Source organism: Mauremys mutica, chromosome 3, assembly GCF_020497125.1.
Source record: "Mauremys mutica isolate MM-2020 ecotype Southern chromosome 3, ASM2049712v1, whole genome shotgun sequence".
Taxonomy (NCBI): domain Eukaryota; kingdom Metazoa; phylum Chordata; order Testudines; family Geoemydidae; genus Mauremys; species Mauremys mutica.
In genome coordinates, this window is record NC_059074.1 from 203,770,347 (window position 1) to 203,794,918 (window position 24,572).

Below are 24,572 nucleotides of genomic sequence, written 5' to 3' on the forward strand. Positions count from 1 at the left end.
AAAACCCTCACTTCTTCAGATGCATGGAGTGAAAATTACAGATACAGGCATAAATATACTGGCACATGAAGAGAAGGGAGTTACCTTACAAGTGGAGAACCAGTGTTGACAAGGCCAATTCAGTCAGGGTGGACGTGGTCCACTCCCAATAATTGATGAGGAGGTGTCAATACCAAGAGAGGGAAAATTGCTTTTGTAGTGAGCCAGCCACTCCCAGTCCCTAGTCAAGCCCAAATTAATGGTGTTAAATTTGAAAATGAATTGTAGATCTGCAGTTTCTCTTTGAAGTCTGTTTTTGAAGGGTTTTTTTGTTGTTGTTGAAGTATGGTTACTTTTAAATCTGTTATAGAATGTCCAGGGAGATTGAAGTGTTCTCCTACTGGCTTTTGTATGTTACCATTCCTGATGTCTGATTTGTGTCCATTTATTCTTTTATGTAGAGACTGTCCACTTTGGCCAATGTACATGGCAGAGTTGCGCACATGCGAAAGTGATGTACCCTGCTGGTATTAGTAACGATGAATGAGTATCACTAGCCCCTTGCATTATACAAAGGTTGACTGCAAAATGAGATTTTCACTATGCACAGAAAGTAGGGCTTTACCGGTGATTGTTTTTTAAAGCCTGGATAAACTCGTGTATGTGTATATTTGACAGCCATGTAATACATTATAGCCTCAATACACTTTTTAAACTCACTTCACATAATAAATGACAGCTTACAACGTGAATGTTTAAATGACAGCTTTGCTCACTGGGACAGAAATGGTTACTTACCTTCATTCTCTCCCCATCCCCATCGTCCATCCCCTGCCTGGCTGGTAACATTAGGGTTACCAGATGTTCTGATTTTATAGGGACAGTCTTGATTTTGGGGGCTTTTTCTTATATAGGCTCCTATTACCCCCACCCCCTCTCCTGATTTTTCACACTTGCCCTCTGGTCACCCAGTCACCTCTGCCTTGCTCAAGGATGGAGGCTGAGACAAGAGCTTGTAGCTCAGTGGCTCTGCTCCTCACTTGGCTGGAATGATCTGTGTTGAGCAATATGAAGCTCTTCATTTCTCTTTAGGGACTCAGCGTGCTGTCAGCTCCGGCTTAAAGCAAGAGCTATAAACTAAACCCATGTGTCCTGAATAGGAATGCAAAGTATTAGGCCTCCAGGCTAGTCCCAGAAAAGTCTGAGCAATGCTATATATCCCAGAGACAATTATCATGCAACCCCCACAACCGAACTCAACTGATTTGAGATGTACAGGTTCAAGACAGCAGCCAGGTTCTCAGCTAATGTGCCCTTGATTTCAATGAAGAGGTTAGTTGTTAGCTCTGATTCCTGTTGAACAATACAGATTTACACCAAATGCAATTCTGGCCCTTCATTAATTAAATAGCAGTTAGCCAAAAATGGGCCAGATCCTCAGCTGCTGTAAATCAACACGGTTCCACTGAAGTCTGACATCAGTGGAACGACACTGGCCTAAATGTATGTATTTAGGTTTATAGAGCTGCTATCTGAAGCTGCAGGTGCTTATCAAATTTCATTTAGAATTACCACACACTCAATACTGTTTCAATGCAGAGACCATGCAGAGCCTATACAAAGTAACAATGTAGTATGAGTAATGTTGATCACTTTTATAAACCAGTTCGTGTAAAATGTTATTTACAGTCAATACTCAAAATATATTTCTGTTATCTGTTTTAATACAAAGTCTGTAAACATTTAAAAGATGGCAGAAAAAAACCCTAATGTTTATATAAGGGAGGAAATTAGCAGGGGTTTGAAAACTGATTTGGATACTATTAGAACTGGTGGTCTGAATCTCAAACTGAATCTGGCCATTTCTGAAGTTGGAAGAGTTTTGTTTGTTACTTTCACTTTCTGATTCAGGCAAAGACTTAAGCGCTCGCTTCACTTTCCACACTGTGGGCAGTTCTGTTTTATCTCTCTAAGGGTACATCACTTTTGCATATGAGAGCCTGCTAACACCCCTGTGGGGTAGGGCAGAGGTATTCTCTCCATTTTACAAATGGGGAATGGAGCCACACAGAGACCAAGTGAGTTGCCCAAGGTCACACAGAAAGTCTGTGGCAGAGCAGGGAAATGAATCCCGGTATCCCAAATCTCAGACTAGCACCATAACCATCAGACCATGCTCACTCTCTGAAGCCTATGCTCTGTGAGTAATCCTGTCAAGTTAAGCACATTCTTCAATCTTTCCAGAATCCAGGCTTTCACCTCTGAGAGGACAACAGGGCACTGAAATGCTATGGGAGGGGCTATTCTGATGTACTTCCTGCTGGACAATAACCAGGATATTCTGAATATCTCATAAATAAGGTTTGCCCGCAAAAGTCTTCCAGCTCAGTGAAGTCTGGATAAATTTTGGACAAACACACTCTCTTTTCTAAATCTTTCCAAACCTTGCACTTATAATCACTGTTAATATTTGTGCGGGTCTCTTTAATCAGTAAGCACTTCCTTGATCCTCCACAAGTGGGAGCTGTAGACTTTGGAAACAGCCAATGAGCAGTGTAATATAGTTGTGCTGTTCTATATATAATCATTTTGGGGTTATAAGCAGGTTTCTCAACTGCACAGTATAATCCTAGACTCCTCACACGTGAGACTGAACTATATAAGAGATGAAAGGATACCTGCTCCAGACTGTGCTGTATGGCAGGGGATTTCTCTCTTCGGTTTCACAGAGAATTTTCAGACATCATCTATTTCCCAGTGAGTTGGGAGTTTTATTTTCGTTGGCAGCTCGCTGACACACAGGTGCTCTCATGGCTTGCTAGACCCCTAGACAGGCAGGAAAGAGAGAGTGCCAAATTCATAGTGTAGCGAGGAGAATGGAGGAGATCAGTAAGAATTTATCCTCCACTGTCCAATTCTCAGGCGGGATGCAGTGTGTGAGGCTAGTCAAGTAAGGAAGGATGCTAAGGCAGTAGATTAATTAAATGGTTAAGCTGCCAGGGGGCGAAATATCCCAGAAAGGAAATAGAGAGTCAGTTGTAATAGTACCCTTATGGACTAAATTTATCCCTGGTATAACTCCACTGAAGCTACTGACATTACACCATGGAGGAATGTGACCCTATGCATTTATAGTGCCTTTGAGTAGTAAAGGGCTTTAAAATGCATTTTTCAAAGAATTGGAATTGATGGGATTTAAGCATGTGCTTAAAGTTCAGCATGTGCTTAAATGCTCTCCTGAACAGGGATGCTTCCCAGAACCAGGGCTGGAATGACAACAGAGCAACCTTAACTCTGACCCCAAAATAAATACTACTCTTTCAGCAGCAGTCTTAAAATATATATTCAACACAAAACTCCAATGAAATAAACCCAATAAAATTATTTAACTACATATTGATCTGCCTGAAATGCAAGTCTACATAATACATAAAAGTATGTATAATTTTACCATACATCAACAATGCTCTACCCTTTTCCTATCATGCTACATATACATTATTCTCAGGAAAAAGCAGTTATATGTATTTTGGCAAAAAAATAAAACAAATCAGCTGCCATTTGGTAAATATATTAACTGATAAAAGAGAAATGTTAACAGCATTCCTTAAAAGAAGATACGAAGATACCAACATCAAGACAACAAACATACGTTAACAGACTTCATCAGTCTAAGTGTCAAAGTTAGGGTTACAGTATTATGTTGGGATGAAACATCTGTTTCTTTATACTTGATAATAAGCCACATCATCAGATGGTGTAAATTGGCAATGCCCCCTTGAATTCTCTGGACCTTTGCTGATTTACACCAGCTGAAGATCTGGCTCAATCTGTTAATGTTTTTTTTAAGTTGTATAAAGCTGGGAACAGCAGATCTCCCATCTCCTCTGCAGCACTCATTGCATTGAACACTCAGGCTGCCTGCCTGTGGCTTACGGTTTGGGGGGGCAATGCCCCCCTTGCCCTCCGCAAACTCTACCTATGATCTCCACCGATGGCCTATAGGTAGGGTGACCAGACAGCAAATGTGAAAAATCGGGACGGGGGTGGGGGATAATAGGAGCCTATATAAGAAAAAGACACAAAAATTGGGACTGTCCCTATAAAATCGGGACATCTGGTCACCCTACCTATAGGTATAGGTCAGGGGTCCCCAATGCAGGGCCGCCCAGAAGGGGGGGCAAGAGGGGCAATTTGCCCCAGGCCCCGAGCCCCACAGGGGCCCCCCACGAGAGTTTTTCGGGGCCCCTGGAGCGGGGTCCCTCACTCGCTCCGGGGGGGCCGGAAAACTCTTGCGGGGCCGGGCGCAGGAGCTTCTTTCCTCCCGGTCTTCTGCCCCTGAGCCCCCCGCTGGCGAATTACCGCCGAAGACGGAGCGGGACCTGCTGCCGAAGTTCAGCCCGGTCTTCGGCGATAATTCGGCGGCTGGGGGCCCTTCCGTTCCGGGACCCGCCGCCGAAGTGCCCCGAAGACCCGCGGCGGGGCCCCCCCGCCGCCGCCGAATTACCGCCGAAGACCGGGCTGCACTTCGGCGGCGGGTCCCGCTTCGGCGGTAATTCGGCGGCGGGGGGTCCCGCCGCGGGTCTTCGGGGCACTTCGGCGGCGGGTCCTGGAATGGAAGGGCCCCCAGCCGCCGAAGACCCCGGGCCCCCGGAATCCTCTGGGCGGCCCTGCCCCAATGCGCCTACGTCCTGGCCGAGGGTGGAGAATTTCTGCGGCATTTTGGCGGTGACGCCTCTCGATGACGCCGCTTGCCGCTGACAAGCAGCGTCATCGAGAGGCGTCGCCCCTGAATTTCTGCAGCATTTCGGTGGCGACGCCTTTCGATGCTGCTGCTTGCCGCCAACAAGTGACGTCATCGAGAGGCATCGCCGCCGAAATGCCGCAGAGATTCAGCGGCATTTTGGCGGGTGCTCTACCGCCGCCATGGTCCTTCGTCTGGCGCCCACCAGACGAAAAGGTTGGGGACCACTGGTATAGGTGTTTGGTAGGTAAGGCAGGCATACAATAATTTGTTGTTCACTGGTAGGCACTGATTGCTTGCAGAGTACTGCTATAGCTTTAGGATCTAGTTTAAGGTCAGGAACTGCTGCAGGTTTACCAAACACCAAACGTGTCAGGTATTTTACTGGTCATATACCTCTTAGGGTACGTCTTCACTACCCGCCGTATCGGCGGGTAGCAATCGATTTCTCGGGGATCGATATATCGTGTCTCATCTAGACGCGATATATCGATCCCCGAACGCACTCCTGTCGACTCCGTAACTCCACCAACCCGAACGGCGGTAGCGGAGTCGACATGGGGAGCCGCGGACATCAATCCCGCGCCGTGAGGACGGTAGGTAATTCGATATAAGATACTTCGACTTCAGCTACGTTATTCACGTAGCTGAAGTTGCGTATCTTATATCGATTTTCCCCCGTAGTGTAGACCTGCCCTAAGGGAACATCCTGGAAGAGCCTTAGCTCAGATGAAATAGCAAGTGCTCAGGAGTGAGGTACTGTGCAGTGTCTCTCAATCCAGCTCATTGTGTTTAGAGAGGAGATTAATAAAGAGGGACATAGTGGAGGTATCAATGAATGGTAATAATGAATGGTATAAAGGACCTTGAGCAGACTCTTTGATTTTTCCTTGATTACAGTGGAAGTAATTGAGAAGTGGGGTGTTACAATGCCAGTCCTTTCTCACACTGAAATGAGATGCCTTTCCTTTTTTCATATTGCACTATGAAATAGTACTTTGTCCCTCCTCTATCATCTCTTTCTCCCTTTATATCTTTCCCTCTGACTTTTCTTCCCTTTCTCATGTTTAACCTTGTTTAATGTTCCCGGCTATCTATTTGCATGCCAGATTGTTTATTTCAAAGGATACATGTCAGGTCTCTTGAACAAAATCCCAGTGTACCACATGCAGCTACTTGTGCTGACTTTAACCCAGCACAAAGAACTGTCCTATCGAGGTGAGAGTTGGCGACAATAGGATCCTAATATGAGTCAAAGGACCGTAAGGGAGTTAGACACCCAAATCTCATTGGAATGGCATGGGATTTCAGTGCCTAACTCTCCTAGATCTCTTTGAAATTCCCTACCCTAGTCTATACACACCTCAGCGTCTCTGCTCCTAACAGTCAGTGCCTGTGCATTTTGATTGCACATATAGCTGGTATATTTCCAGGACCATGCCCTCAGGGCCAAAGAAGAAGAATGGTCTTGTGCTTAAAGCACTGGATTCGAACTCAAGATATTGGCCTTCAAGTCCCAGCTGAGTTCACTCTGCCACAGGCTTCCTGTGTGATCCAGACAAGTCACTTTGTGCTTCAGTTTCCTATCTGTGAAATGGGGATAATAACCTTCAATTTCTCCCACCTTTTGTCTTTCTTGTCTATTTAGACTGAACACTCTTTGGAACAGGGAACTTCTTTCACCTTGTGTTTGTACAGCACCTACCACAATAGGGCACCAATCTTTGTTGGGGCATTTACTACAACAACTCTCAAGTCAGTTGGGATCTTTTCTGATACAGGGACTTTACCTGCTTGCCCATGTGAATATTTATTAGGCTAGGAATTATCTCAGCTGTCTGACACTCAGCACAACTGGCCTTCGCCTTGCCTTGTGTTAGACTCACTGTTACCCACCCTCTGTCCCCTGTGCCGTATAAACCCGCCGTCCCATGTTATTTAGTACTGTGAGTGATTCACATTAGAAATGCAGATGTTCTCTATGCTCAAGATATGAATCTGACATTCATTTAAAGCCTTTCATGAGTCCTTATTTTGGGGCTTTGTGATGTAGTTTTGTCTTAGTTTGAGAGTTAGGGTGTAATAACAAATACAGGTCATCGTATCTGTCAGCCACCCTCCACTTACCAGATCCTCAGCTAGTGTAAGTAGGCGGAAGTCAGTGGAGCTGTGCTTATTCGCACCAGCTGAAGATCTGGCCCAGAGACTCTAAAAACAATGATACCTTTAGAAAGGTAATTTAAAGATCATTTCAAGAGCTGCATAAGTTGTGGCTGAGGATCACACAGCACAACCAATCAACAGGGTCCGAGGCGCTGATATTTATCTCACTTGTGCTGGTGAAATTCCATTGACTTCAGAGATACACACTGGGTGGTGGAGCCAGAATTCTGCATGACTGAAGTCAATGGGGGGGTTTACCATCGGTTTCAGTGGGAGCAGATCCTGGCCTACAACAGTTCCCTGATCTCTTCACATCATGATTCAAATATTTGTCAGCCTTGAGGGCTCAGTCCTGCCAGGTGCTGGATACCCTGGCTTGATTCAGCAAAGTGTTTAAGAATATGCTTAACTTTAAGCACATGAGTAGGCACTTTGAAGCCAAAGGGACTACTTACCTATTTAATATTAAGCACATGCTTGAGTGCTTTGCTGGATCAAGCCAGTGTGCTCAGCGCCTTACAGGATCAAGCCTTAAAGCGTTCAACAGCTGAGTGTGCTGCAAGCCATAGAAAACATTGTTCAAACTGATGTAGTTATTCTATCAGATCTAACCAGAGTGCAGCCTATCCTGAGTTGTCCTCTGAGGCTTTGGCCACATAATGCAACCAAGGGATTTGATTAAGCCAGACTCCATACATGGGGAAAATAAAGGCACGTTTCTAAATAAGAATTGTTGAATAAAGATGTAGCTCCAGAAATATTCTCCATAATAATAATTAAACAGCTGGGATGTGACCTTCATAAAACACACAGACATTGATTAATGACCAAGTTTCAAAAATATTTTGCCAGGTGCTTACATCTAAAGGCAGCTGCTTTTGTATATTTATTTATGTCACATACAAGACTTTTGGTGATGTGAGGGCATTTTCTCGTAATACACTAAATCTGGGCAAGTGCTGCTGGAGGTAAAGATGAGCCCAAGACACAAAGTTTGGATCCAGATCCCAATTTACCTACAGCTTAAGGGTATTTGAATCCAGGATTTAGGGTTCACCCATTATATAGAGAGAGACCAGCTGCAGATTCTGGATCCAGATTTGGATTTTGATCCATATTTCCCCAACCTCCAGTTATTCAGACCTAGTGGTTTGGGAAATTTTCCAGCCCAAAACTGAAATATTTCAATTCTGAAAGGCCGCTAGATAACTTAAAGAAGAGATCTTCTACCACATTGCACAGACACTCATTCAGAGCTGCTGCAATGACCAAAGTCTCACTAACCCAGTCCTCAGCATTATAATGTATTTAAGGAAGTGGTGTCTGTCGCTGGAATTAGGTTTAATGAGCTGTGGGGAAGAGTCAGGACTTACAGTTTTCAGCTAATGAATTCAGGTCTAGAGTATCTTTGCACCCCCATAGGAGGATCAGAAATATCAATGGTAATTAAAATCATAATTAAAGTATGTATTTCACCCTATGCTGCCTTACCTGGGACCTTTCAGTTTGTTGGACTGATCAAATTGGAGATGCAGCTGTCCGTTAATATATATTATATTTTGCCACTGAATAGCAAAGAAAGCAGCAGTGTCTACTTACCCTGGAAATAGACATCCTCCTTTTGCTCAAGAGAGAAGCTACTAACCTTTGCCAAGTTACTGGGATCGTAGTAATGAGTCGTATACTCAGATCAGCTTTAAAGCTGAACCTTGGGCTGGATCATGGTTCTTAGATCTGTGCATGGAGCGGTCCCTGTGAGTATTTATTACCCGTCCTTGTCTGTGGCAGGTGCTCCCCGGGCCCAGGTCCATGAATGGAAGGAATGGTGAAAGCGCGGTGGGCCTGGGGAAATCACACTGTCCCCCACACGTCTGGCCCTGTGAAGATTCCTCAGTCGACTGTATAGTCCCAGGCTGTATTATTTTTTCCACAGTGACTCCCACTGGAGGTTCTGGGAGCTGCTGCAGCCATGGAAACCAATGGTAGCAGGGTTGGTATGAAAGCACGCTGCCACAGCGCAGGAGATTTTGGCAGCCAGGTCTTGTGCGGAGGCACAGGGTCTCCATGAGTTTGGTCTTGTCCTCCCGCAAAGATCCACACATATCCCTGGAGATATGCATCTGTCTCCACAGGATAGCCAGCCTAGCCCCTGCAATGGGACTGTGGCAGAAGGATCTCCATGAGGGGACAGTACAGGCCCACTGTAAGTGCTGACTTCTCATTCAGGATCCATCCAAAACCCAGTGAACTCCACGGGAGACTTCCCTTGAATTTCAATGGGTTTTGGATTATGTGGTACAATGCCACCTTCTGGGTATCCACAGAAAGTTCAGCCGTCCCTGTAAGCACAGTCTGCAGACTAATGCATTTAGAGCTAGAGGGCACGTCTACACTGCAACTGGAAACCCACAGCTGGCCCGGGCCAGCTGACTCAGGCTCACAGGGCTCAGGCTAAGGGGCTGTTGAACTACAGTATAGACATTCAAGCTTGGGCTGCAGCCTGGGCTCTGGCACCCTCTTACCTTGCAGGGTCCTAGAACCAGGGCACCAGCCTGAGTCTTCACATCTACACTGCAGCGGTCCCAGTGAAGCCAGTGGTACTCATCCATTAAAGGGGTACCCAAGTGAGTAATGGTTTCCAGGGTCTGGGCCTAAATCACAAACTGCCTTAATGATTTAGCTTGTCTTTTTAAATCTGTTTCCTTTAGACAACAGCTGGGCTCAGGTAGAGCAGGTCTGGCACCACTGTCCCCAAATGATTGGTTGTTTTAATAAATTTCTTACCCAAAACTGAAGAATCCCCATCACTGGCAGTTAAGAACAGGTTAGACATCTACCTGTGAGGGATGGACTAGGTAGACTTGGTCTTGCCTCAGCACGGGGGGGATGGGATTAGACGACCTCTCAAGATCCCTTCCTGCCCTACGTAGCTGTGATTCTTACTAGTAATATAGGCCAGAGCTATACGATTGGCAGGCAATTAGATTTCCACTTTTGTTAAGAATAGCTATGATTTTCGTCTTATTTCTTTTGGCTGAGATGATGCGCTAATGTTAATTTGCTCTTTGCAGCTGATTTGGCTTTATATATACAAGAAAGGGTGGGGGGAAACCTTTTTCACTCCTGATTGCATTACATTTATTTTAGCAAGTGTAACTGAGCAGGAAAGGCATCACTTCCTACAAGGAACACGTGCCAACCATGATGATAAATGGAGACCTTCGGTTTCAGTGCTATCCGGCTGTCAAACACTAAATAACCCTTCCCTCCCCGCAAAATGTTTAAAACAGAAATAAAGACCTCTCCATCCCTCAGCAATGTCCTGATCCAGCAGAGCACGTAAGCGTGTGCTTAAATGTAATCACCAAGTGCCCCAGGGCATTCTGTGGGTTTGCTCATATGCTTAAAGTTAAGAACATGCTCAAGTGCTTTGCTGGATCAAGACCTAACTGAACATATAAATGACAAATAGCTTGCTCCATTCTACTACATCAAGTGGGGACACCAACCCTTGAGGGAATGTAGAGTTTAAAGCCGAAGCTGAGATTTTCAAAGGAACCCAGGAGAGTTAGGCACCCACATGCCTAATGAAACTCAATGGGATTTTGGTGCCAAACTGTCATAAGCTCCTTTGAAAATGCCAGGTGAGGCTTTCAGAAAGGGGAGCCTAAAGTGAGACTCCTAGAATCTTATTTAGATCCTTGAATAAGTGACTGGATTTTTGCTGCCCTGCCTTGCCCCCTCCCCCCATCTTTAATTAGGGCCTCGGTGCCCCGGTAAGAATGGGGCCCAAGCTGCCTGAATGGTAGAAATCAATCAGACTTGGAATGGCTTCTCCTTGCAGTTTGCAAGGAATGAATTCTGGAATTGCTATGTATGCAAAACTTCCATTAGTGGCAATCTAACATGCACACCAAGAGGGTATCACTATGTACCAACGTGCCCTATGACCTGAATTTCAATAATTATCATAGTTTGGCAATTTTCCTGATTTATAGAATACAGTGTGTTCTTTCTGCTATTGGGGGCAAGGTTTCCTAGTGGATAGAGCACTGGACTGGGCATTAGGAGACCTGGCTTCTATTCCTTGCTCTGCCAGCACCCTGTGAAGTGACCTTCAGCAAGTCACTTCACCCTCTCTGTGTCTCTATTTCCCTTCTGTAAAATGGGGATAATGGTACTGTTCTCCTTTGTAAAGTGCTGTGAGATCTACTGTGTAAGATCTAGGTATTCATACATATTCCAGCCCATGCAGCTCTGGAAGTTTTGAAATCAGCTGAATTCATGACTTCCTAATAATCCATTAAAATTAAAAGTGATTAGCCAAAGATACATCCAGCTGTGATTTGACTCAGCCTGACGTTTTTTCCCCCTGTAGCATCACTCAATTTAAAATAAAGCAACGTCCAAAATGAACAATCCAGCCTGCCTTCTGAGATATCATTTATTATTGCAGTGGGTGAAGCTCTTTGAAAAAAAAATTGCTGTCCTTTTTGGCAACCATTCAGAAAACGATGCCTGTTCAAATATATTCAAACGTTGCTTTAGGACCCAGGTGTCTCAACAAACATTATGTTCTTGGCATATCTAAAACTGTTTACTTTTTTTGTTAAAACTTTCAGTTCTTTTTATGACATTGTTCTCAGCAGCCAGTGTTTCCCTGGTGGAAAAAGAGACATTTGCACAGAAAGGGGAAATGTGCTTCACATATGTGAAATAATATCGTAACCTCAAGCACTTCACAGCATATGATAGAAAGCATTCGGGCCTCCATTTTCAAAGCTGACTAACGATTTTCATGCATGGCCTGGTAAGGGTTAAAAGAGTTTGCAACTCTAAAATACAGAGGGAAACAGAAGTTTGCAACATGACAACAGTGTAATATGTACAATAAACAATGGCTTGCAGCAGCTGGGCTGTTCAGAGGATTTATTTGGTCACAAAAGGAAATCACTCCCTGATGCATTTGTTACATTTCATTTTCCGTCCACGTTCCACCCCACTTATCAAACCGGTGTCAAGATTGTAGTGAATTAAGTCAAGCGCAATGCTCTCTCTACAGCTGTGGGGATATTTAGTGTCAGAAAGGAATGCTCTCAAAAGGAAAATGGTATGGGAAAATGCTGAGCTGCATCAGTAACTCACACGGGTTAGAGACAGTGCTCCATGCCCTCTACCCCCCAAGCCTATCAGGTAATGTCTGTAATTGATCCAAGTTCATTCTAAAAGCGCTTGTCCTAAAGGCCTGATCCAAAGCTCCTTAGAGTCAGTGGGAGCTTTTCCATTGACTTCAATGGGCTTTGGATCAGACCCTAATTCAATATCCACATATAAATATCAAAATTATTATTTCAGTAGAACAAGGGGCAGGTATTGAGCTTTCCCCACCACTTCCTCACAACCAGCCCTTCCTTTGCAGGATCACTGTCATAAAGCTGTGGTAGTGCCTTTCATGCACCCAAATCTTCCTCCCTGCGATGCCCACAGTGACCCTGGCTGGCTGTACAATCTATTCTATACTCCAAAATGCTTGGTTTCAGACCCAGTTCAGTTTGCTAAGTGGCAACACTGCAGCTACCAAGCCCATCATGTAAAAAACTCAAACCCTTGGACGCAAAGAATAAATAGCTAAGGATGTTACAAATCTTACACTGCCCACATAGTTATAGATTTGGGGGCCAGAATGGACCTCCCGTATTACAGTGGCCATAAAGTTTCATCCACTTACTCCTGTATTGAGTCCAATCTTGATCTGAAGGTCCAACGGATGAAGAACTCACCACTTCTCTCGGCAGTTTGTTCCAATGGGTAATCACCCTCACTGTTAAAAAAACAACAACACTGTGCCTTATTTCTAATTTGAATGTGTCTGTTTTTAACTTCCAGCTCTTGGGGGTTGTTCTGCCTTCCTCTGCAAGATTAAAGAGCCTTTTAATACCTGGTATTTTCTCCCAGTGAGGCAGGGAGTCAGAATTTTGTTTATAATCAGAGTGATTAACAGGTGATTAATAGGTGACTAAGATAAGAAATGGGTGTTTCCTCATGTTAACAGCTTTCAGAGTGGTAGCCATGTTAGTCTGTATCAGCAAAAACAATGAGGAGTCCTTGTGGCACCTTAGAGACTAACAAATTTATTTGGGCATAAGCTTTCATGGGCTAGAACCCACTTCATCAGATGCACTTGGTAAAGCAACCCCCATCCTTTTATGTATTTATACCTGCTGCTATATTTTTCACTTCATGCATCTGATGAAGTGGGTTCTAGCCCACAAAAGCTTATGCCCAAATAAATGTGTTAGTCTCTAAAGTGCCACAAGGACTCCTCGTTGTTTTTCATAATGTTAAATAATCTGTTCCAAGCTTGGTGAACTGCAAAAAGGAAGTAGCGTGAATGATAGAAAGTAATTGTAGATTTTTCTACAATTGTTTCAATTGTATTCAAGAGGTGGATCAGAAGAAACATCATGTGCAAGTCCCTGAAAAATAAAACAAAAATAAAAAGAATTTCTCAAGGCCCTAACCATAGGCTACTTGTACCTGGAGCCACCCTGAGAATCCTAGTCAAGTTCTTTGATGCAGCTATGCCATGTGTTGCAAGCAGTAAGCATCAGGTCTGATTTTCAATAGGCCCTCATACAGACCACCACATTCACACATATTGTTGGGACACTAATACCTGCACACAGATGAATGCGGACAGTAACCAAATTTAACTCAATAGAATTTGCACACGGGCCCTAAAAACAATTGGGTGCTGGTGCCTCAAAAGGACATACATGCCAATGTGCATGAAGTTGTGTGACAGCCACAATCTTGACTGGTACTGGGGACTGGAGACCACCAGAGTTAAAAAGATGAGCCTTGCTTGATAGCTTGAGCTGAACTGCCAGGCTTAAAGCAAGGGAATTGTAAATCACACTGATCAGTGGGTTATAGTTGCACAGCTACCAGTGGAATCCAGAATCTGGAAATCAGGCCTGCTCTGATTTTGAGAGACAGATGTTCATAGAGTGAGGTAAACCTGTGGTCTCACACCTGACTTTGGAGATCAGAAATGCATGCTGTCAATTAGAGGCTAGCTCTCACTGTGAGCCTCCAATGAATTCAGTCCTAACACTGGGTATGTCTACACTACTCGCTGGATCGGCGGGCAGAGATCGATCCAGCGGGGGTCGATTTATCATGTCTAGTCTAGACGCGATAAAACGACCCCTGAGCCCTCTCCCATCGACTCCTGTACTCCAACGCCGCGAGAGGCGCAAGCAGAGTCGATAGGGGAGCAGCAGCAGTCGATTCACCGCGGTGAAGACACCACGGTAAGTCAATCTAAGTACATCGACTTCAGCTACGTTATTCACATAGCTGAGGTTGCGTAACTTAGATCGATCCCCCCCATTGTAAACCATGGCACTGACTCTCACTTCAGAGAAAGTAGCTGTCAGCCTGCAAAGAAGAAAATAGAGATTGCCTACAGCAATTGCTATGGTGGCTGTTCACGAAACATGTAATTTTCACCAGCACACGCTTTGAAAGTAAGCATGTCACTTAAGTACATGTGAGTCACACAAACAAAACATTTTCAGTTAACAGGTTTCCAGACATTTGTTTTTTAACGTTTTCAACTACACATTGAATCTAAAGCTCAAAATTTGTCCAGTGACTTGATGGCTTTGGTGATTTGCATTCCCCTCTGACAACACCAGGAATACACACTGCTTCTTGGGGCATAATTATCTAACAGCTACCAAACAGAAAAGACAAGAGTAGCCACTGAAACTCATTTAGGCTATTTACATAACAATAGTTTTATGCGTGAAGTAGGATTATTAGATGATAGAAAGATACAAAATGGGAATGTGGGAATATTTGGTATAGCTCCAGTGCCTCGTTGAAATGAAAATCTACTTCAGAAGATTTACTCCAGGCAGAAACTTCCTGATGGTAAGTGCATGTTTCTCCCCCTCAGCTTCTGATCCTCTGTAAGGTTCAGGCATCGGAGCTGGCCTTTGCACCAGAAATGCAGTCCTCTCTATACTAAAGCAGATCTGAGTAATGAATTCAGTTAGAACAGTGGTTCTCAAACATTTGTACTAGTGACCCCTTTCACATAGCAATCCTCTGCATGCAACCCCCCTTATAAATTAAAAACACTTTTTTATATATTTAACACCATTATAAATGCTGGAGGCAAAGCGGGGTTTGGAGTGGAGGCTGACAGCTTGCGACCCCCAGTAATAACCTCGTGACCCCCTGAGGGGTCCCAACCCCAAGTTTGAGAACCCCTGAGTTAGAAGGTCTCAGGTCACATCTGGAGTTTAGAGAGGCAGTCAAAGCCTCAGATTATGAGGTGTGTTCACAGCCATTGCTCCGTGAGTCTTCAATAATGCCTCAGATATGTTTAATTGACATTGGCTGAGGCTCACAGTTCTGTGTCTGATCACACCCAGATGTAAGTGTTCTGATTACTTTCCATTTGTTAGTGAGTCTCACAATGTGTCTGAAAGGCAGTGCATTTGCAAATCTCTAAAGAGATTCACAGGACAATGTTGAATTGTCATATAACTGCTCCAATTTTGTCAGCTTTTCATGAATTCAAAAGGAGACCGACCCCTTCTGAGGTAACAGAAAAGGTACAATCAGAAAACCCAGAATCTAACAGCCTTTATGCTAGGCCTTCAGCCACCTGTGAGACTTATCTGTCTCTGCCTCTTTACGTCCAGAGTTTCGTACTTCCCCTCTTGCTGGGGAAGAGGAGGGGAACCCAGGCCCACGCTCTCCTCTGGTTCCAGCCCACAGACCCTGTGTTAGGCAGCTAGGAACCATTCCTTCCAATCCCTCGTCACTTCCCTGGGCTGCTCCGACATTTTCCTGCTCCTCGATGTCCTCTGCTATTCCCACCCTGCAGTTCTGCCTCCTCAGGCAGCTTCCCTCCCATCTGGCTACTGAGGAGCTTCCTCAAGGCTCTCCCAGCATCTAAGAGAGCCGTTGGGTCATACTTCAGACAGTCAGTCAACACTCTCTATCCCTTGGACAGGAGTCCCCCCAGCCCTGCTCCTGGAGCTAGGTTTGTACGTTAGCCGGCTTCTCCTTCAGCTGGGCCCTATTCCCCAATTGAGCCTCCAGCTTAGAGTTTCAGCAGGCAGACCTTCTCCTGACGGTGTCTCCCTGCTAAGACGGAGGAGGCGGCAGATGGGCTGGTCCCCTTCCCAGAGCTCATCCCGAATGGCTGGGAGAAAGGGTAGACTTGCCCCACCTACTTTCCAAGGCTCCTGGTCCAGGACCTTTAAAAGAGACTGTAATGGGTTTTCTTCCCAAAGAAGACTACTTATTCCCAGGATTGCTTCCTCTCTTCTGGTATTTCCTCAGGCTCGGACCCACAAAGGGATGTACCAGGTGTTGCTGTGCCCAGCATTGCAATGCTTATCTTTTAGGCAGCAAAGAAATTGCTGGAACAACAACGAGTTCGTTGTCTAGGCTCCCTGTGCAATGCACAAGGCACCTCTGAATGGGATCTCCACAAGCCAGCATGCTAGCCGGGGAGCTGCCTAAGCTAGCCCAGGGGAGATGCCACTGAGAGGTGTGTGTCCTAAGCCCCACCCCTTAGGAGTGAGGCACCTAGCTCTACCAGTGATCCCAACCGGGGACTCCTCTCCTGGAGTCAGGGGACTTTGGAACTTGCCTAACCCAACAAAAAAGAGCAAGAGGTGGTAACAGCCTCCCTTATAATCTTTAGCCTCGTGATTACAGCACTCACTGGGGATGTGGGAGACCCTCCCTGGTTCAGTTCCCTCCTCTACCTGATGGGAAGGGATGTGAACAGGGCTCCCCTACCTCTTAGGTGACTGGCCTCACCACTGGACTATGGAGTAACTGCAACAAGAGAGGCCCACATCCGAATATCCCGTTGGCCAGTAGCTTTGGGACTCACCTGAGGGGTAAGGAGCCCCCCTTCTCCTTGTCAGGCAGAAGGGGGAATTGAACCAGGTCTCTCACAGCCTGGGTGTGAGATCATGCCTACCAGAAAGGGCCCCTTGGGTGGAGGAACATCTATCTTCCCCCAGTGTGTGGATTGTGCTGGGGCTTAGGGGTGAGCTAAGCATGTGGGCACCTGCCTGAGGCAGCAGTGCACATGGTTAGAAGCAGAAACATAGGCACTGAGTGGGTTTAGGTGCCTGCAGGGTTTGGTGGCAGACAAGCAGGGATTTTGTGGATCACAGTGGTGCCTAAAACTGGGACTTTGGCACCTAAATATGAGGTTTAGGCACTGAAATCCCTTTTTGGATCTGGCCCTAGGTCCTTACACACCTCAGACCTCCCAACATTTTAAAGGGCAACTCACCCCAACTCAGTGGGACTTTGAAAAGTGCTTAGTGTTATCTTAACTCTGCTCCCACTGAAGTCAGTGGTACAACTCCCTTTTAAGGGATCTTACCCCAAGTCAAACAGGGAGTCCATGAGAGAGCCAAAAACTGAACCAAGGTCTTCTGAGGTACCTTAACTGCAAGACAATTCTTCCTCTCTGTGATTATTTTCTCCAGCAATTTTTAAAAATGGGTCTTTGCTTTATTTATTTTTCCTGTTTCAAACTAATTTTTCCTTTCACCACCATAAATACAGTGACATTTAGGTTCTTGGCCAGTTGCTTCTACTCTGTGAATTAGATTGAGCTCTGCTAACTTTCCTCAGGAATGAGCAGAAATTCAATTTCTGTTGGCAATCGTTCCAATCCAGCTGTGCTGTTCAACGCTCACAAATCACTACAGAGGAATGTATATTTGTAATAGCTATGGGAACTGTGCAAGATCATTCTAATCTCTGTTTAGTCCAAAGCATGCATTTGTTCTTGTGCACTTGGAATGTGCAAGATCATCAAAGACTGGATTAATCATTTTTTAACAGTCAAGATTTGTTTCTAGTGTGCCTGTTCGTTAAATCCAGAAATTAAGGAAACAAGTTTTCTGCTAAAAATCAGCAAACTGGGTATTCTTGGAATGATGTTTCTATTGTTTTCTTTTAGAAAACGTATTCTAAAGACTCCACATTTGGATAGCAAATAATGAATTCTTACTAAGTGAATGAACTTGCTTAGTAAAGTTAAAGAGAAAAAGAAAATAAACAATAACATTAGAGGACTCAAACCTGGGGTGAGACAGATCTAGCTATTGGTTGCCCACCACTGCCACAGTGCCTAATGGGAAATGTAGTTCAGACAGGGAGGCCATCAACATGGTGATGATAGAATGGTCTCTTTCTAGTCAGTTTAATTTTCCAGCTTGTCTGCAAAGTAGAATGCTGCAGTGTCCGGGCTCAATTCGGTAACAGTTTGGCACACTACAACATTTTTGTTTGCATGTGTGGATATAATATATGGGCAGCAAGGTTATGTGTAACCAGTAAATGAATCAAACATATGTTGAGGCAGAATGGACTTTACTAAGGATATGATCAGCAACTGAAAAGAACTATATCACAGCTGACAATATGCATTTCCCCAAGATCTAACTCTTGTACATTTAGATAAACAGAACAAGCAACATTTTATAACAACCCTACCTGACTATTCCTAATAATGTTACAGTTCCTGCAAGGTGCTGACCATTCTCAATATAGGAACTGACAATGCTCAGCACCTCATTGGAGTGGATAAATGTTTAGACCCAATAAAGAACTGCTTTCATATAAAATAATAATAATAATACCAATATTTAAGAGAACGTTTCTGTTTATATCAGTTGAGATATTCCAAGCCAGCCAGGAGATTTGAGCACTGAACCACTGAAATTAATGGGAGTGGTGTAAGTCCCCATGTCAGCTTTGAAAATTGCAACCAAGAGATCTTATATACTTTAAAAATTCCAAACCAAGCTGCATTTTGGGCCAAATGTGGACCTTTTTACAAATTTGATATTAGCTATTTGTTGCCAGAGCCTGAACTCTGATACAGTTATACTACTGAAACACTTGCTAACAATGAAAGAATAACAATTTTGACCAGCATTTTCCATCTGTAACTTGCAAATGGTGCATCCCTTTGTAACCCAGAAAAAATTATGTCAACTCTAGGGTTAAAAGAGTATGTTACCAAAGGAACTTTAATTGTTTGGCTGTACAAAGTTCTGCTTTTATTTTGCCACTTTTCCCATTGTTGTTACAGCTCGTATCCTTGGCTGGAAAATAGCTTACCTTACAAGTCAGCAAATGGCACTAGTTTTGCCAAGAATTTGCTTTATATTAACTTTGCCCTTGTGTAGCTGCCCATCATCCATCAACAAGGATATGCTTATGTCATAACAACAACTTCAGAAATGTCGAAATCATGGATTGAAAAAGGAAAATACAAAACATTCAACAGATGCGTAGACTCCCCAATGATAAAGGTAGAGTCCGGATTTTTAGCTGGTGTAAATCCATATTGCTTCATGCTGAGGATCTGGCCTTCTATGTACTAGTTTGGTTTGATGCACTGGATGCTCTGAGTTCTGAGGGCTACAGCCAAGATCTTCAAAAGTGACTTGTGATTTTGGGTCTCTCAGCAGCATGAGACATCTTAAAGGTACCTGATTTTCAAAGGGCAGATGCTCAGCACTCTCTGAAAATCAGGCCACTTTAAGGTGTCTCAGTGTGGGACATTGGGTCTGGGTGTGCAGGAGTAAGAGGGAGCTGACAGCTTGGGATCCTCGAGCAGGTGGTAGGGAAGTGGGTGGGGAATGGGTAGAACTTTGGTTCCATCCCCCTCCATGCTGGGCAGAATAGCTGAGCTGGCACAGGAAGTGTTGTCATTTGCTGCTGGTATAAGGTAGCAGCAAATGACTACTCCCTTGAAGCAAGGAGGAAGCAGGGAGGAATTGTGACTCATCAGGGTGGCCTGGAAGTACATTACCTCCTGGGACAGGCCAGCTTGTGCACCACCGTTTGTTCAAGGCATTGTGTAAAGTCACAATCTGGCCCTTGAACTGTGACTGGACATGTGCACTGCTGACAAAGCCCAGGAGATGGGGTCCTGGCCAAAGCCTGATACCCCATCTGTGAAAGAGTACCATCTTTCTTCTACAAATGGTGCCATTGACTTTGTACCCCTGATTGAGTAAGATACTGTTCAAGGTGAGTAAGGATGTTGGACTCTGGCCCCAAATTGGCACCTCTCCTTGGTGCCCTGGCCACCTCCTTCACCAGACAGCCCTGCCCACGTTCTATATTGTTTGGGTCCATTCAGGATCCCTCTACAAGATCCCCAAGTACATAAATGCCTACAAATGCCACCACTTTAAAAGGAAAAAAGCTGAAGAACAAAACCAGTTGTTGGCTCTTAAAAACCCTACAGCTAGGGTGACCAGAGAGCAAGTGTGAAAAATCAGGACACTTTTTTTTTTTTTTTTGCAGGGGGCTGGAGGGAGAGAGGAATAGTTGTATATATAGGACAAAGCCCCCAATATTAGGACATCTGGTCACCCTAGTGCCAGTTGAATTTTTATTAAATGAATTAAGTTAATAATTTTTTTCTGTGTGTGCATGTGCACACATGTGTGTGTATGTGTATGTGTGTGTGTGTGTGTGTGTGTGTGTGTGTACATGTGCCATTGAGTGAACAAAGAAGGGCAGCAGTCAGGGTGATAAGTGGAAATCAGTTATTCCTGTAAGAAACATTTACCTTTTTAATACAGCAATCCTTTCCGATTGCTCAACAGATAGTTCCAGGACAATCTGTATGGCATAATTATGCCACTACTAATGAGCACCTTATAATACATTCTTCATCTTGCTATTCCTTTGGCAGTGCATGTTGTATTACCTGCCTGGACTCAGCCAACTAGTGAACTCTGTTGGCCAAAGATGGGCCTGAACCGAAACCTCACAGCTTTAGTGATGGGAGAGCTGGAATCTGAACCTAGATCTGCACTTCAGTTTTACTGTCGGCCTTTATTTCTATAAGGGGCAGAGCCAAAAGCCCCGGATCACAGAATCCCTCAATTTGGGCAGGCTTTGCCCATTAGATCACAATCTGGCTCCATCTCTGCTACCAGTTTTCTGTATGATGCACACACCCACTTACAGCGCATAAGAGGTCACACAGCAGAGAGGACAAACATCTCCCAGTCCCAGCCACGCATTCAAGCCAAAAAATGCCCTGTGCCTATCGTGATCACTGAACTGGGATCCAGCGGTTTTTCAAGAGATAAAAACAAAATACTGGTGGGCCACCTTTCAGTTGGTGTAAGTCAACTCGGTGGAGCTAAGCTGATACACACCAGTTGAGGAGTTGGTTCTGATAACTGTAAGGTACCAGAGCTCTTTCATTTATATTTAAAAAAAGCCACCCAGTAGCCTATTTATTGTACATAAAGCCGGGGAATGGAACAGAACCCAAGGTGACTAATGCAAAATGAAATAATTTGTGGCCACAGCCTTCATTCGTCAGTGAACTCATCTGAATAATAATCTATATTCTAGAAGGAAAGTGTAAATGTATGCAAGTGTTTTGGGGTGGGTTGTTTCCATGTTGCGGTTTGTGGCTGGCAAACAAGTTGTTCTAATAAATATCAAACAATTCCTTGGAAGACTATTTTGTTTCGCTTGCACTGAGCTGCTGACCTTTGAGGAAATGTTCTGTAAACAGGGCAAGAATGAGAGGCCCGTGTTCGTGTAACCCTGTGAATGATGACAGCCAGGGATGTGTCTCCTCCAGTGGAAGCTTCTCCTTGGAATGTCATGAAGAGGTCACATTCAGAATAAATGCACAGAAGCCTGATGTTACCTGTTGGGTACCAGAATATGACAGCTGTACATGAGCCAGTGATGCTAGTTAGCACTGCAGCCTATTCTAAATGCTGGAAAATGATGCTGGGGAAACATGCTGTAACTTCAACCCAAAATACAGATCAGACTTTCTGGGTGTGTTGACGCATTAGGACAACTTGTTTCAAAACATTAGTGTAAAGGCACAGCGAGAGTGTGTGATTCATGCTAGATACACAGAAAACATAGGGATGGAACTATTCCCACAAAGATGATGGATTTCACGGAGGGAGATTCATTATGTAATAACAGGCCTGGTGGGAAGAACTCCCTTTTTTGAAAGGCAAAGTAGTTTTATGCACATTCGTGGCTGTGTGTTATTCCATTTCTCTATGTTGCTTCTACAAATTAAAAAGAAAAAAACCTTGCCAGAAACTAAGCTATATAATGAATCAAACTAGCACCCTCATTTATTATCTAAAACCATGGCGATTTGTCCACTCATTTTGGTATCTGCCTTCTTTAACTAACATGCTACATATGCTCATAGGGAATCTTAAGAAAGTGCTTGAAAATTCAAAGACCTGGGGCCAGATCCTCACCTTATATAAACTAGCATAGATCAACTGAAACCTATGGAGCCTCACTGATGGACACCAGCCTGAAAATCTGGCCCCTGATTCTGATCTCATAATGATTTGACAGCACTGGAAATTGATTGACTATAAGGGGATTACTCTGGATTTACACAGGTATAAATGAGCAAGGAATTGGGCTCATCTAGGCTAATTCTGAGCTCCAATGGAGCGACACCAGTTCACAGCAGCTGAGGATCTGGCTCAGTAAATGAAAACAAAAAGCTGTATCCAATCTGCAATCAACCAATAATTAAAATATGCTTCAACAAGCTATTTCTTTTATTTCCCCTGGGTTCTGCACTCAGTTCATGATCACATGGCACTGCTTATTTTCTTAATATACAAGAGAAAAAACCTTGGATGTTACAATTGCCTTCCCATCTATTTTATTTATTTTATGTGTCGGGTGGTTTCACTTCCATTAGAAAAAATATAAATACGTTTAATTCAGTTTCATTTCTTAAAAAATCATTCCATATAAAACAGAGGAGGGTGGAGGTGATTATGCAAGTCAGCAGACCTTGCTTTCAAGATTGCACTGAGCTGGCCAGCAGCAGACCTAGGGATGCTGAACTTGAGTCTTCTGCATGGACCCAAAGTGCTGACCAAAGCGGTTCTGGATGGCAGTGAAATTACACTTCTGAGTGTGTGTCTACATAGAGCTACGTGAAATGCTACAAGAAAATAAATGAATCCGTTTCTCTCCCTGCACCCAGGGCTGGCTCCAGACCCCAGCGCGCCAAGCGCGCACTTGGGGTGGCATTTTGCCGGCAGGGCGGCAGGCGGCTCTGGCGGACCTTCCGCAGTCATGCCTGTGGGAGGTCCACCGGAGCCGCAGGACCTCCCGCAGGCATGACTGCGGAGGGTCCGCTGTTACCGTGGCTTCGGTGGACCTCCCGCAGGCATGCCAGCAGATGCTCCACCGGAGCCGCGGGACCAGCGGAACCTCCGCAGGCACGTCTGCAAGAGGTCCCCCAGAGCCGTGGGACCGGCGACCTCCAGAGCACGCCCCGCGGCGCGCCGCCCTGCTTGGGGCGGTGGGATTCCTAGAGCCGCCCCTGCCTGCACCATGGCCCCTTTCTGTTGCTCTGCTGGTGCAAATGGGCTGTCAACTGGATGGATCTCCCCAGCTGACTATTCCCCCTCAGTGGAGTAGTCCCCAACTGGTCTGGACTCTGGAGCCATCGCAGCTGGCTTCTACGTCACCCCTCAAGCAGCCATGGCTCAAGGGAAGAGGCAGGAAGGAGAGGGAGTGTAGCCAAATTGTACTGAGAATTTGCAATTCCCAGCTGGCAAATGGTCCTCTACTACCTACCATAGTCTACCTACCCAATGCGACTCTAAAATATGCTGATATTTGGGCCCCATTTCAAGAGCTGCAACCAGCTCCTTTGTGCCACCCCACCTCTCAATTTGCATTTCACCCCGTAGTGCAGCAGAGAACCCGGCCCGAAATGTTCAGGGTCCCTGTATGATTAGGCGTCAAGTTGTAGAGAAGCCAATTTTTAAAGCAGATCGATCCTGTGCACATAAAGGAGCCAGTCCCACTGAAAACGATGGCAAAACGATTGACTTCAGCATGATGAGGAGCAAGCCAAGCCCATAAAGTATATTTGGATTTATAACATGTATATCTGACCCCATCCATATAGCAAGCACGCTTTATGTTATACACAGTGCTTAATTTGTGCCAGGGCTGAGCTTGGCATTCATAGCCCTGGGACCTCTGGGCTGGCTGCATCAGTTATGAATGCAAAAAAAGTTATTGAGTGCCAGCACCTCTTTCATTTCAAATTAAGCACTGGTTCTACCACTAACCAGTTATGTCATTCTTGAACAGAACCAGCTGTGCATTGTCACAGGGTGACTTGAGGCTTCCTGCTGTTAGTTCATTTAGTGCTGGGGAAAGTACAGATGATTCTGATGACGGTGTTTGTTTTTAAAACAGCTAACCGTGGCCTTAATGTTATAGTCATCTAAGCAATCAACCGTTAAGATGACATTAATGGTTGGCTTTGTAAACAATCCAGTCATCTTTTAAAAGGCTGCTTCTTTCATTGTCACACAGCCTCAGGGCGGGTAAGTATCTCACTGTTTCATAGCTGTAAGAAATGCAAGAATTTGGACCGCTAAAGAAGTTAGTAAAATGGCTGTGGATAGAAAAGAAAGATGCTTTACAATGGCTTTCTGCAGAACACATGCCTGATAGAAGACACTTATATATGGGGGAAAAAAGTTAGTTCTTCATCTGGAAAGTAATCCTTGGACAACAGCGATAAAAAGTGAGATAACGGCTGGTTGAAAAGTAGATTTTT

General features: G+C 44.7%; 1 protein-coding gene across 2 annotated transcripts in view; it reads right to left on the minus strand.

Annotated features, from left to right (window-relative positions):
- LOC123366223 (GDNF-inducible zinc finger protein 1-like) overlaps nucleotides 1–24,572 on the minus strand; it is a 180,569-nt gene that overhangs the window by 25,359 nt on the left and 130,638 nt on the right. For both annotated transcript variants that reach the window (XM_045009468.1, XM_045009467.1), the window contains exon 5: nucleotides 12,615–12,707. In XM_045009468.1, coding sequence (XP_044865403.1) covers nucleotides 12,615–12,707 — 93 coding nt within the window. The remainder of the gene's footprint in view (nucleotides 1–12,614; nucleotides 12,708–24,572) is intronic.